General features: G+C 38.8%; 1 protein-coding gene across 1 annotated transcript; it reads left to right on the forward strand.

The window, feature by feature from the left end:
- Positions 1-2,131: 2,131 nt before the first annotated feature.
- ndp (norrin cystine knot growth factor NDP) lies at positions 2,132-13,976 on the forward strand. The gene is made up of 3 exons (XM_081367558.1): positions 2,132-2,263; positions 7,517-7,871; positions 12,521-13,976. The coding sequence occupies exons 2-3, from the start codon at positions 7,680-7,682 to the stop codon at positions 12,743-12,745; spliced, it is 417 nt and encodes a 138-aa protein (XP_081223684.1). The 5' UTR covers positions 2,132-2,263; positions 7,517-7,679; the 3' UTR covers positions 12,746-13,976.
- Positions 13,977-15,859: the final 1,883 nt, after the last annotated feature.

A 15,859-nucleotide genomic window follows, 5' to 3' on the forward strand; every position in this document is an offset into this window, starting at 1 on the left:
GCTGGCAAACGCACATGTCTGGATTTTGCCGAGTTAGATGCGTTCCTGGGTCAACATATTTTGTTGACCCTGGAACAACATTCCTGTCCAAAAATGTAGCCCTAACCATATCCCTACCCCTAAACTTAACCCTACCCATAAGTTATCCATAAAATCAGAGGGAAATGATAGGTGAATAACACTGATGTAGAAGCACCTAACCCTTGTTGTTAGCCTAAACCTGACACAAACTGTAAACTTGTCCCTCAAATCTGATTGGTTAATTGGAATGTTGTTCCAGGATCCACAAAGATGTTTTTCCAGGAACATGTACTTGATGAAATCAGTTTCTGCAGCAAACACAATGTCTTTCGACAATACTCAGCCCCCTTTGTCCTTCTAGAAAATTTCAGTTCATCTGTAAAAAGGTTTGAAAACACTGAAACAAATAATAGCGTATTAGATGGACATAACTGAATGGACAAATGCAGACAGTAAATCACTTGATATGATACTTGTGCCACATCAAACAGCAAAACGGAAGTTGATAGAATAGTTGAGTGTTGAAAGACTACAGATGCTCCTGGATACAATAAAAATATGATGGACAGGCATGAGAAGGGCTCATTTCCAGGATGGGAAGCTTTTGGAGGAAATCTCTGCTAAGGCTATTTTGCTCTCGCTGACATACCAGGTCAGCACCAGTATTCATTTGTCTCGCAGTCATAGAAACGATTCAGAGAAATGATTTATTTTTACTCTATGCATATGTGCGCCTCACTAAAATACCCAGCTAGTGGCTATGTAACCCAACCCTGTTGTCATGATCAGCCCACTTTGGATTAGCATTGCACTAATCTACTTCAATTCAGATTTGCAGTGTGTGAACAGGAGTTGCTGGTTGTTAATGATGGTGATGTCAAGGGGTCGACGGATAGAAGGTGAGAACATTTGTGAGGTCACACCAAGTCTTGCAGGTAATTTATGTTGAGTCAACCTTTGACCTCCTGAGTTTTTAGCACAGTCTTTTTTTTTTCAGGTTTCCAACTTTGCATGATGGTTTGTGTGTGCCATGCATTTAATCACATTTTCTGCTGCATTTCTTTTTTTAAACTTTGTTAGTCATTATTTTCTGTTTTAATTAGTTTGTTTTGCCCTTTTCATTTCTATGTGTACACGAGAAGCTTCAAACTGAGTCATTTTTAAATAGGTTTTTTTTTCTTTCTCAAACTTGGAAACTGCTGGATAAAGTTGATAATTTCTGACAATCAGATAATGTCAGGCCCCAAACCCTCAGTTCCCTTTCAGATGAAGTCCATATCTCTCTTTTTTCCTCTAGTGCCAATATTTGCGGTAATTTAATTTCAACTGCCTACTCCACCATGATCTTTAAAGGACATTTTTTGGCCACAGGAGGACAAACTTTGAGAAAAACAGAAATGTTTGCTGGATTCTCTCCATGTCAGAGATGTGAAATAGTAATTATGCGTTCATTGGGAACTCATAATTGCACATCTGTTTTTTATTTTATATTCCAAGAATGCAGTTATGTGCTTTGCATTTTAATGCCATTTCATCGCATTTTGTAAGAATTTCAAGACTCATGCTAGCGTATAAAGATGTAAATTTAACACAGCAATCGTCAATCCCCCTTTGTAGCTGTTCTCGAGGTCGAGATTTTCTTTTCCATTTTCCTACAACATATAACTGCATACATACTTCAAAATAGCTTCCAGCTGAATTGAGTTACACCTCCCAAGTCTCATGAAAGACAGCAAGAAACCCTGAAGACCAATTGTTTTTAAGTAAACTAACTCCGCTAACAGTTTTATAACCTGGACCTCGTAAAAGAGGGCCAGACTTTTGGTCATTCCTGTGATTTCGCTGGAATCCCCATTTGCTTGTTGGTGTGGCAGCTGGGGGCGAGTATGTGTGTCCCTAAGGTGATATACGACATCTGTGTCACGTTCCACATCTGACAACCATCCCAAGATGTACATCATCCATCCTTTCCCCTTTTCCATGTGATTCCTCAATAAAAGAGGGGGTGTGAATGTCGAAGCGGAGGGGAGGGGAGGGGAGCTGAGAGGGAGGGGAAGGAATCAGAGCTCACACACAATCGGCATGCGTGAGAGAGAGTAAAAGAGAAACAGAGAGAGGGGAGAGAGCAAGTGGATGAGAGAGGGAGAGATCTAAAGGCAATTGTTGCTTAAGAAATTTCATTTCTGTCCTAGAGGAGCCAGCTGGGATTGGATATTGCAGGTTGAACAGCACCAGGCAGAAGGTAAGACCACCAGCGCTGTAAAGGTGACCGGGTCATAAGAGTTACTTTTTACTGGCGGCAAGGTTATCGCTGTACATTAGTGTTTTACTGTTTGTCTTGTTTCAGCAGTGCATTTATTACTAAGTATACTATATATAAATGTTTATATAAATATTGATTGATTTTATATATATATATGTATATGTATATGTGTGTGTGTGTTTCTTATTCTTAAATATAATGCATTGTTAGCCAGAATTGACAAGCAAAATATGCTCATCGATCTACCTCACAATGCAAGAGTCTAGTTTTTACCTGAGTTCAGAGTGGCGGTGCATATTAATTCGATTTGATCATATACATAGTGATTTTTTTCAGAGTGACTCATAGCCAAAGTAAGACGGCTATGATAAATATGATAAGGCTCGCATAATGTGTGCTGTGGGAGAGTGGTTGCTAAGGTAAGTCATCAGCATTATATTGAGAATTCAGTCCCTGTCTGTGCAATACAAGCAGCAAAGCCAGAGGTCGTTAGCCGAGCGCACCAGATGAGAAATCATAGATGTTCTGAGGATTGTTTATGGAGCTCGAGGAAGAGGTGAGCTAGAACACACTTCCCCCCCAGATGTTAGATGTAAAAGCTGGCAATGTCAACCAGTGTTATGTGTGCAACTCATTCATAATCAATACGTAATAGTCATTTGACGACTTAATCAAGTATTAAAGCCTGAGGTATTTTTAGAAGATGACGACAGCCGTCAATTTGCACATCACATTAAAGCGGGAAGGTTAACAGGACAGCATATCAGGGTCTCTAATTAATTTAACTGGAAACCCCACCACAGCTTTGCTATGCGCAGACCCTTTCATCTTTTAGCATTCCAATCAGATCGGCGCTTTTCTGAGAAGCCAAATGTAAAGCTAACATTAGTTTAGCGATGGCTCACATGGTGCCCCGGCTATTGGCATCAAACTACGTTCAAATCCATTGTGTTTGTCTTATCTTTATCACAGGGGATATATTAAGCGTGGGGTTTAGCTCTGGAGACGCGGGTTACTGGCGTCTGCGTGTAGTGGCAGTGCCCCTGGCATGCTGCTTGTGTTGCAGATGGGCATGGGAGGAGGGCTGCGGGGTGATCCCTGCAGGAATCTGCCCTTTGGTTTATTAAAAGCCGGTCAAACAATAGGGTGCTAAACAAGCAGAAAACAGTGACGTAACCCCTTCGCCGGAGGAGGGGGTTTGGGCATGTCAATGTGACTGAGAAGACAATTCTGCTTATTGGCAAATACTAGGCGGCCACACGCCTCACTCAACAACTGTGGACCCAGCTGCTGTCAGACCCTTCTGAAGTTTGATTATCCTTGTTAAAGTACTCTAGCTATGGAATGAAATCTGAGTGATTCACAGGGAACATGAAGTGATTTACCTCATTTTTCTTGTAGAACCAACAAATATACTTAATTATAATTATACAACAGTTAAGTGGTGGGGATTTTTCAGTGACTCTTTCTACACTTTTCTACATCATTACATCAAGTGGTGACAAGTAACTGTATTTGAGTCACTGAGTCATTTATTGTACCGACTGAAAGTACCCGGATGACCTACTACTTCCGGCAAGATTCTCAAGTCCGCATCTGACAGACACTTTACTAATTGTGAATGGCAGTGAAGCCAGGCAACTGACAGTGTAAATCACATGAAAAAGACAACATGGCGGATGTAGCACATTCGGATTTCATTCGTACTGTATAGAATTGACTTTTGTTTTTAACGGTCACAAAGCAAGTTCTTATTCAATTGTAGTACCTACTCTGACAGTTTGAGGACCCAGCATATTTCAGACCCAGCTAGTGACTTTACAAATGAGTCAGTGAATCACTTAATCAAACAATTTGTTTAAAAACACTAATTCAGTCAGGAATGTGTCGACTTGCTCTGAGACACAATTCTGTGTTGACTAGGAACTATTTTCGTTGACTGTGCAAAAATAGACGAACTAATATCCAATACTGTGTCTAAAATAAGATACTCAATATTAACATTTTGTTTATTGAAATGTTGTAAAAAAGCAATTTTATTTGCTTAATCATTAATGAATGTTCTTCAGATACAATTATTTTCTCAGCATAGTTTTGTTTGAAGGCATTAGATGACTTTGACATGGATTACCTCAAAAATTGAGCTCTAACTTCAGATAAGCCTGTTTCTACACAATAATGTTGAGGAAGCTATAACTAATAATGTGGATTCAATTGTCTCAATCCACATAATCCAAGCCCTTGTCTGTGACAGTCTGTGCTTTATCTTAAGCAGAAACAGCGCAAGGGTTAGAACAGGAGACAGAGACCGAGATATCAAGAGCCTACCCATGATCCCCTGAGTTCTTTCAGTGTCTGCAAAGAACAACCACCAATGGAAGATGCCCTGAAATGAAAAGCTCATGGTGTTCCCATGGCATTTTATACTCTCTAAATCAAATAAACACTAACTATGAGACTGTGAGAAGCAACACTGAATAGTGTGCAACAGCTCCTACCATACGGCCCCTAACCTGTGGCTGCTTTTGAATGTCAGGAATTTCACAGTCCTAATGGTGCCGACGGCGAGGCCCCTCTCTAGCCTTGCCATGGCCTGAGAGGATCAGCAATGATCAAAAGATCCATATTCTATATCCACAACCACCAGTGCCATGCCTAGGGACAGTTCATTCCAGGGGCCTGCTCCCTAAGTGGCGTTTATAGCCGCTGACGGGACTCCCGGTTAGGACACAGTCCCTAGGCAAGCAGTCTGGGTCTGAGAGTTCAGTGCAATGGGGTTATGGCATGTCTCACCCGGTCCTGGCTCCTGCCTTCCTCTTAAATTTGTTTATTGTTTTTTTCTTCCTGTGGGATAATATTTGGCAGTTAGTGAAAATGAAAAATACCCTGTTTTGCATCTTGCAACTTGGAAGTATTAAGGGATAGTTCACCCAGAATAATTTACACCCTCATGTCATTCCAATTACTTTCCTCTGTAAAACTCAAAAGAAGATATTTTGCAGAAGGTTTCAACTGTTTTTATCCAAACAAAAAATATCAGTGGGGTTCAAAACAACACTGACTTTTATTGTATGTACAAAAACACTTTTTTTCATTCTTCAAAATCTTCTTTTGTGTTCCACAAAATAAAGAAAACCATATCAGTTTGGAATGACATTAGGGTGAGTGAATGCAAAAGCAGTATATATACCAATATGGTTCACTCTACTTATGCATGGAAGATATGTTGAAAACAAGTACCGTCTTCGAAATAAAGAGCCAATCACCAACAGTTCCGGTTGCCATAAAAATGGTCAGTGTCCTGATACTCGTGCTTAGGACTGCACATGCATTACCTGGACCAATCTCAAATATATGCCAATTTAAAGTAATTTAAGCATAACAAAAAACATAACAACATCATTTTGTGATGATTGAAATGTTTTTTTAAATGTTATTTTTTTAGATTTTGGTATTTCCCCCATTTAAGTAGACAGAGGTTGGTCTTGCGTGCCTGAAATAGCTGCCTGGAACAGTTGATTGCAAATTATGGCCACTAAGTGAACTGACTTCCCTGAAAAGGACTTCCATTTTTAGAAGTTTTACAATGAACCATACTGTGGAGGAGAAAACAATTTGGGTAAGACACTTAAGTTTAGACACCTCCAAAAAAAAAAAATCTATGCAGAGCAAAACCACCAGTTCAGATGGTTTTGCATGTCAAAACCATCTGAACAGATTCCAGCATGTCAAAGCTAATTTTTCTAGTCTATAAACTCAAAAATTTCAGTTTACAAATTGAAAAAGGAGATACGAAGCCAGAGAGGGAAATAATTCTTCTGGTCTGAGGTGGACAGATGTGGTGGATGTTGTCTCGGAGGGGATTGTAAGTCCTTCTGCTGTTTGTAGACACATTGGGCTTTATAAATCTACAGGCCGAAGCAGGTGTGGACGCTGTGGTGGTCAACATTACCTTACACTGAAAACTATGGAGCAATACACCCACAACTGCCCTTACAGCACTAGAAGCCTTCAACCGATGAAGCTGCCATGGATGGTTACGCCATGAGGTCACCGTCTCATTGTTTATGAACTAAATTGGATCTGTAGTTATCTTTTGAGCTGGAGTGTCTACACTGCATTGTTAAGACCCATTACAGTCACTGCAGATCAGTGCGGCAGACGCTCTCAACCAGGTCTGAATGTCAACAGTCGTGCCTGGGCATGATGATGATGATGAAGATGGTGGCTGGTATGCCCGATATTAAATAAATGACGAGCATCCGAGTTAAGAACAGACTGTGATGTGTGCTTGTGTAAACCCAGCAACACATGCTCTCCGGTGCAGTTAAACATTTCAGGGAGTATTTATTTAAACAGGCAAATTGATACCTAAAATCCTTACACGAGGAATGCTAAAGTTAAATGAGTCGCTCTGGTAAGAAAAACACAAGGAGAAAGTTTTAAATTAGCCTGATGTGTTTGCGATTTCGGAGCAATTGCGGGTTTCGAAATAAAATTTGAAAGAGGTTTAGACATAATGCAAGGTATTGTTTTAGTGAATGATAATTTCCTCTCTGTCTGATCCAGGTTTGTGGAGTCGGTTACCCTAAGGGCTCTGCTACTCTTTTTCTCCCTCATTACACCAAACCTTTTAGCAGTCGTGGCTCAGTGAATTTAACTGCCACACACGAAACATTGTCATGAGGACTGTAAAGCACTAAGCTCATGAAAAAATAAGTATATGTGTACCTAAGTTGGCAATTGTTTTACTGTCATGAGAGAACTTGCACCGAGACTTATTTCTTTTTATGAAAAATTCATTTCTGGGGAAATTTGCTCCAGGCTGTTTATTAATATATTAGGTTTCTTCACTGTGTAATAAAAACACCATGTTTTTTCAGTGTTGGGATTGTTAGAATAACAGTACAGCGGTCTGCCAGAACTCCTCATACATCACAGCCCACTTATTTCTGGCTGGAGACATGGCAGCAATCACCTTAACCAGCTGGCAGAGGCACAACAGACGTCTGTCTCGGGTCATCTGTCACTGACGGGTTCTCACGCAGACAAACTCCCACACTCTCTTACGTTGCACCTTACCTCACCTGCCCAGTCCCTCCACTAACAACTTAAACAGCTCAGCTAACTGGGCATAACATGCGAAACATTACCTGAAATCGCATTCTCAGGTGGGTGTTTCTTCTGCAGCTTGCATCCTGGACTAACCGTGGTTCCTTTCTTTACCCACAGATACATCCACGCCACTCAAGGAGATGGCTGAGTTTAGAGACAACGCTCACTACATTTTTCGGTTCACTTATGTGGCATCAAAAACACAGTGGAGACCTCTTCGTTGCCTTCTGTAGGAGACGGTCAGCTTTCTTTTGTTTTACCTGTGGAAGCTGTGGACATTATGAGGAACTCAGTCGCTATGGGCCAGCCTGGGATTCTACTTCTTCTGGTCACATGTCCTCTGCTGACTATCCTGCAGGGTGTCACCTGTAAGGCAGAGAGTGGACACTTAGGGGACAATGATCCTGACAGGTGTATGAGACATCATTTTGTTGAGACCATCACACATCCTATCTACAAATGCAATTCAAAGGTAAGAACTCAAAATTGTGATCCTGACTGTATTCGTGCCATATAAATATGTTAAAAATCCATAAAAAAATGTTTGGTTCAAAAAATTTCATCATGTTTTCTAAGAACATTTCTGCCTGTTTGATCAAAAATTTCAGTTAAACTAAGTTTGTATCCAGTAATATATTTTTTTTTGGTAAAATTTAAAACACTATTATTCATTTATACAACAAAACAGTAACAGTTGCCAGTTCATTCATCGAATCTGAAAAATAACTTAAATGGATAGTTCACCCAAAAATGAAAATTATCAAGTTATCAAACTCACATAGGTTTGGAACAACTTGAGGATGAGTAAGTGATGACAGAATTTTCATTTTTGGGTGAACTATCCCTTTCAACAGTGATTGAACAATGATTCACCGTTCAGTGAGGGAGTCAGTATTGAACTCAAAAATAAAAAATTACTAAAACAAAAGAAAGTCTATTCAGAAATATATATTTTTTCAAAACCAAATATATAAAACGTAACCTAAATTTGTAATGAAAACTGAAAATATGAAAATAAAAGCCAATAAAAATCTTCACAAATATTATAATAGTATATAAATAATAAAACACTGGTAGGAAACACTAGCATGCACAGAATGATATTCGATGACACTGCAAATGGACACTCCCGTATCTCGCTAATGGCGACTTGATTTCAGATTATTGCTACACATGTTTTTTTTGTCTCATATCAGTATGGAGGAGAAAAAACCTTAGCATCCAAGTGAAAGGAACACAAAAATTTAGCTCCCTTGTTGCTTATTGAATTACAAAAAAATGGTCTGGGAGGTCAGGTCTTCTTGTAAGACAATACACTCTCTACACCCACAACTTTTCTGCTAACAAGCTGCTTAAAAACAAATCAAGTCTCTTGATGCTTTAAAAGGTTTTACATTTAAACACTGACCCCAGGGATGTCCCTCATAATTAGAACCCAAGAAACCTTGTTTTCATTTATTGAATCAGATAGCATGGCTGGCTTTTCTAATGACCTCTACCTTTAACTACTTTGACACCTTGGCAAGGAACACTGCCTGCCTGTGCGGCCTAAAGCCTCGCCAGAAATAAGCACTCATGAGGTGCATAAAATGTCTGGAGGTGGCACAGTTCCAAGGCTCCACACAGTGTTATGCCTGAGTCATTTTTTGCTTATCGAAACAATAGAGTGCCTCAGATACGTCCCCTCAAAATAAGCCATCAATAATAAATGGATGAGTTCCAGATGCTCTGATTCACCTGTTCCCCTCAGAAGGACAGCCTCTCATGATCTGTTATTTTGTGAATTGAGTTTCTCAGGCTCCCGCTCTTACAAACCCAGCTGGGCTGTGTCAACAAATATTCAACATCCAATAAACTGAAGATGAGCTAGTCAGCCACCTGTGCTGGAGCTAAAAATCTTCATTCTGCAAGCATTACACAAACTGTATTTTCTAATTACCAGACAAACAGCGTGATTATCCAAAAGCAGTGAGTAGAAAATGGAAAACGAACATGTTTAGGTAAAGTTTCATTCAAGGATCCAAATAAAGCAGCTGAATCTCTCTAATGTAATTCAAATCGACTCTGCGTACATGATTGCTTCCAGAAAGTAATTAGGGCTATAAAATACTGATATTCCAATTAATCATAATCTCTATATAAATTCCTAAAATCCCAAAAACTATCCTTTATTTTGCCTGTACCATTTTCAGTGGCACACTCCTTGTACTCCTTCTCATCAGTTTACAGTCTTTATCTCTGACTTTTATTCAGCAAAATTAGCTAATCTTTATTCAAGTAATTTTGTCCATTTGATGATAGAAAGTTATATTTTCAAAAGGCAAATTCTCTAAACACGCGATCATACCAACCTCCGATCCGAGAATAGGCTAAATAATGGGAAAAATAACCTCCCGAGTCCTGAGTCTTTTTTTCATTTGTCAGTGACAGACACAATGAACGAATCGTTCACAAAGGACCACCATCAGTCATACGGCAGGTCATGTTTTATGTGAGTTTGCAGTCTGAATTTCAATGATACAACAAACTTAGTGTACCTAAGTGCAGACTATTATGATTCATGAACAAATATCCCTTTTAGAATAGAATAGAATAGAATAGAATGAGGCATTTATATAGCGCTTTCATATGTACTACTGTACACCCAAAGCGCTTTACAATCATATCAGGGGTCTCTCCTCAACCACCACCAGTGAATCCACTGGTGGTGAAAACCACTTTTAGTGAATCATAACCATTCAGAGCAACCAGTGTAATCAGATTCATTAAAAGATTACTCAAATGAGCCAGTTCTTTTTAGTGAATCAAAAAGCATATTGCTTTTTTTTTTATACAAGTTCAATAACCAAGTTAATATTTCCAAACAAATCCAGACAACACAGACAATAAGAGTGATACAAACTCAGTGTTGTTGGACTCAGCACTCTTGGAACTCTATAATCAATAACTCTACAACAGTTTTATAAGCTTCCCTGTGTAATTTACAGCATCAGCTGGGAGATCATTTCTTTGATACGCAAGCAAAACGGATTTTATAACTGAAATATGCCCAAATGAATCGGAATCAAACAAAATTGAATCAAACTGAGAGCTTGTGAATTGGAAAATCAGCTCTACAGGTTAAAAGCAATAACTGTATATATAGCCACTAGCCAGACCATTTTTTATCAAACAACTAACCCAACAGTGAAATATTTTATTAGTTTCTGATTGACAGACCTCGGCATGTACACAGGCCCATTGTCTAAAAGCAGCACAATGGATTAAGCTCAACTCAGTCACCTTTAAAGAAGCCTATTACACATTGCATTAGTTATGAGGATGGCTGTTGCTTCCATGCAAATTTCAGTAGTGCTACACAATAGGGTCCACCTGTGCAGTCACTCTGAGATAAATATAGAGGGGAAGAAGAGCTTACATCTGCTGCCCAGCTTTTGTCACCTTGCCATGTTTCCTTGGATATTCATCTTCTGTGGCCACACACCTCCACTGCACCCCCCTCTGAAATCCCCCACATCTATCCTCCGATTGTTTTACGAACATGGCCGTATGCCTACAGTTTCAGATGACATTAAATAATGACATCAGCTAAAAGCAGCAAGTCAATGCCGCTTCATTCATGGATGTCGGACCATGAGTGATGCATATCGTGTGCTTTTTGGCCTCAGACAGGCTAGTGTTCCTTATAATGGGGGTGACACTCCGCTAACACTATGCAGCTGAAAGACAACATGACATAGGAGTCCATTTACGGAGTGTTCAGGAATGTGGCGGCCCGTGGTCTGGCCAGCACCTCATATTCCGAATCAGTAGACCATTGAACTGGGTCACGTTTGTGTCTATCATTGCAGATGAGCATCACTCATTAACCTTTAATTACGAGGGCACTCTTATGTAGGACAGAGCTTTTCAAAGGGGGATATTTTTTTGATGAGCGAATCTCTCTTTATCAGCCAGTGAACTCCAGCGATGTAGCCAGGTGGATCACTGACCCCCATAAATCGGTCCTGCGAAGTGCAAAGCCTTTCATCTGTCACACAACAATCCTCACAGCAGATGAGGCAAATTTGTGAGATTGAGGTATTTGGGGGAGTCAAGTAGCCTGAGCATCCAGGTCTGGGAGAGATCAACCACGCTCCCATCACCATGCAGGTGCAAGGTCAAAGTGAGCGAATACACAAGCTTTCTTTGTTCAACACTGCAAACTTTCTCAAAACTTTCTCAGGAAACTTATCTTAGTTCAAATTAGGGATGGCACAGGACTCTTTCTTTATAATAACTACAAATACTTGTGCAGACAACGAAGGATGCCCACTGGTAAAACTACTTAGTCAGAAAATCTTACACACATTCCAGTTTTTGGGGAAGGCCAATTTGGGACTAAAGAAATGGAGGCTGAAAATAATTTCTTAAAAAAAAATTATTAAAAAAAATTGGGCTTTACAAAGTTTTTGTAGTACAAACATTTGTGTGTGGCATCATCCAACTAAAATGTTACAATATATGCCTATATGAATATTTTACAAGTGATCGACATAGATAGTTTTTTTTTTCTTTATGCACTTACATGATCAGAAGAACCTAAAATGCTTTATAACCTGAATATATTCACATCTGACACATCGATTGAATTCTGTAAATGTGGTTTGATGTGGCACAATCACCAAACAGTAAAGTACAGTCTGATTTAAATGATAATTTTCTCCTTTATCTGTTGTTGGTTTGAGTGGCAGACACACACACATTCTTTTAGTGAGGTTCAAAGAGAATCGCTTATAGTAAAGACAAACAGTTTTGCATAATGAAAATGTGCGCCTTGAATTCATTCATTCATGTTCGACAACCACGAAATGATCGATTACTAAACTTTGGCCATGAAAACGCTCTTGTATGATACATTTATTTTTAGAAAAATCTTTTAGAAAACTAATTTGGGTCAATGGTCTTAGAACACAAATATTTTCCCATACTGTTTTATTTTTTCCAATACTTATCTATAGATAGATAGATAGATAGATGGATAGATAGATAGAACATGAATTTTAATTAATGTGTGACGAGAAAGATAGTAACACCCGTTTACTCAAACATGGAACTAAATGAACTTTTTATGCTCTACAGATGGTTCTACTGGCTCGATGTGAGGGTCACTGCAGCCACACGTCCCGCTCAGACCCGCTGATCTCTTTCAGCTCTGTCCTGAAACAGCCTTTCAAAAGCACGTGTTTCTGCTGCCGTCCACACACCTCCAAACTGAAGGCGGTACGTCTGCGATGCTCGGGCGGGACACGGATAACCGCTACTTACCGTTACATCCTTGCGTGCAGCTGCGAGGAGTGCAGCTGAATAAATGTGTCATGGAGAGAGACCCTCTGGCTGAAACACATTACAAAAAAAAGAAAAAAGTTGAAGGTACACTTTATTGCTGATGATTCAGAGCAACCATTTTACGATTCATTAGCACTGCCAACAACCCATCAAGACTTCAAGAAGAATCACATGTAAAGTGTCGCATGCACTCGGATTTCCAGATGTCGGCCCGGCCGTCGCACCTGCGCATGCGCTCAGCCAGTCAATTTACTTTTATAGCATTCCATTGTTTTGAATAGCGGATGCCGACAACAACATTGTAAATCTTGAGGGAAATTTGATGAAGCTGAGGTGGAGTCACTTCGGAGAACTATGTTTTACAAACTATCTGAGAGATTTGATACACAGACCAGGACAGAAGGATGGATGTTTGCATAGACAATGCAAGTGGTGAACTATATAAGTTTGATTTATAACTAGGATAGAATTTAAATGGATAGTTCATTATTTACTCCTGTCGTTCCAAACCTGAATGACTTTATTTCTTCTGCAGACCACTTAACTGTTTTATTCAATGAAAGTCAGTGGAGTCCAAAACAACACTGAAACCCGATTACTTGTATAGACAAAACAAAACCTGAGATATCTTCCTTTGTGTTTGACAGAAGAAATACAGGTTTGGAAAATACAGGTTTAGTAAATGATGACAGATTGTTCATTTTGTGGTGAACTATCCCTTTAAGGTCTCTGGAATCGGCCACATGTTCCAGGCATACATCTTTGCTTCATTATACCGGCTTAATATTTGAACAATGAAAAATACTCTTGTACAAATCATAGTGCCAATTATAGACTTTGTAAACCTCCTTCAGGTTTTTACTGTGGGGTTCACAGCGATCTACTATGCCAGACTGTATGTGGAAAATGTCAGTGTTAAGTATGTTTATTTCATCATCAAAGTCTCGCAATGGCTCATGACACATAATAGCAGCAGGTTGTCAAGCTAATCACGTACAGTTATAATAACTATGATGTTTGCATTGTGGAATTGTACAGTAAATGACAAATGCCATATATAAAAAAACGAAAGAAAATGTATTGTTCCTCAAATTTCTCTAATCTGTGGAAATAAATTCACCCTCTACAAACTGCTGAAACTGCACCGCTGGGAAATTATGACAATTTGCTTGCTGGACAGGTTTGTACTCCACTACAAATATGACAGCTTTTTGGGCTCTGCACATGAATCTAATAAACAGTGCCCTTTTGTTTTTAAAGTCTGACTGGCTGCCTTGTGTTAGCTGTCTTGTTACACATACTTTGGCTCCTCCATACAATGTGACTTTCAGTGGGGCTATAATTAACTTAATGGCTAATTTGACAGCATGACAGACAGTCCACATAATAGCTGTCAGTTGAGTTCTCTGTAATTTTTATGGCTGCCCTGAGACATCTCCCTAAACATCTCCCTAAACGATCGGCTGCACAGTCGAGGCACCCAGCAAAATGACACATCATCTTGTTCTCTGACCTTCCATTAATTCTAACAGAACGTTCCAGGTGTTGTACACGTGCGTGTCTTTATCCCCTCTAAAACAAGTGATAATTCAAGCAAAACCGACAGGTGATTCAAACAGAATGGGGTTAAATATTTCACCTGATTACTATTAATTGAAGCCAGTCCCAATTTTTGCCCAAGAGTGTGACTTTTCCTTCTTGTGTGGTGTCCAATTGAGTGGGGGAAAAAACACATTTAACTATCTAGAACACAAAAAGGTAAGTTCGTTCCAGCCAAGAAGGTTGTAAGTTACAAAAATGCCATGAATAAAAGACAAAGACAAACACCATTGCGCTATTCTGATCATTTAATCCCCACATGTCTGCAATATCTTTTTGATCTCTCATAAGATACCATTGTGAGGTAGCGTAGTATTCTGTCCTATAACTGTATTAGACTGAAGCCAATATCAGCTGCAATTTTTCAACACTGAAATTGAAATGGTTATTTGCTACTATTTGTTTTTTCTACTCACTCTTCTTTGAAACGATCCTCCTTCACTGGACTTCACTGGCTTGCACAGCTACTTTGCAATAAAATCTGTTGTCAGTAAAAACAGACAAATAATTATTTAAACAGAAGCAGAAACAACTGTATATCAATCAAATGGTTGTAAAAGGATGTGTACCCCATTCAGCAATAAAACATGGTATTGTATTTGAACATGTTGTTGGAGTGTTTGTCTCCAACAAAATATTTTTTTAATTTAATCTATCATATGACTAGGAGTATCAGGAGGTATATGCTTAAGTAATTCCAAATTATTTCATCAACATCTTTATTTAACTGCTGTTGCTTTTCTGTTGCACACTATAAACTAATGTAGCGACTACGCCCTCTTGTGGCTCACATAGACTGTTTATCCTTTTTCACATTCCCTTAAAAGAAATATTTCAACCAAAATAAAAACTCACCTTAATCGTTTCCTTAGTCCAGGTACACAAAAAGAGATACATGTTCATGAATGTTCATGTAGATCTTTTCTCTACAATAAAAGCATATATGAGTGTCAGGGTGCAAAAATGACAAAATTAACATAAAATTGGTCCAAATATCCCAAGTCTTAAAGGGATAGGTTACCAAATAGGAGGTGGCAGAATTATGAGTAGCCTGGAATGCAGAAAATTGCTTTTCAATCTATGAGTAAAATAAGATCATACAACATAAATTAGACATTCATAATTAATCAATTCATCAAGCACATAAAACCTTGCGTTTTTTTTACTCAAGAATTTATTGAGTAATTGTAAGCTTGAGTAATGGTAATGGTAACCATTCTGGTAATCAAAATCTGCCAGAACTGATTTTGCTCTAATCAAAATCTGCCACACTTAAACCCCATTAAACTGACCAAAAATGTTTGTGTAGGATGTACATTGAAACAATTTTCACTCAGAGATGGATAGTAAATTCAACAAATAATTATACTGAAACAACGCACTGAATGTGCGTTAAAACTTAAAAAACTTAAAATAAACTTAACTTAAAAATTGGAATTCCAGAGGGAACCCATGACATGAACACTTTGTTCAAGCTTTTAGGACTACAAACAGAAATTTATATTATTTTATCTCTTTCTCTTGTTTTATTTT

Source organism: Scardinius erythrophthalmus (genome assembly GCF_964197995.2).
Source record: "Scardinius erythrophthalmus genome assembly, chromosome: 6".
Classification (NCBI taxonomy): domain Eukaryota; kingdom Metazoa; phylum Chordata; class Actinopteri; order Cypriniformes; family Leuciscidae; genus Scardinius; species Scardinius erythrophthalmus.

Excerpts from the sequence above, each read along its gene's own strand:
- ndp (XM_081367558.1), top strand. The coding sequence starts at position 7,680 with ATGAGGAACTCAGTCGCTATGGGCCAGCCTGGGATTCTACTTCTTCTG. Across the intron at positions 7,872-12,520 it reads TCTACAAATGCAATTCAAAG|ATGGTTCTACTGGCTCGATG; the intron begins GTAAGAACTCAA and ends TATGCTCTACAG.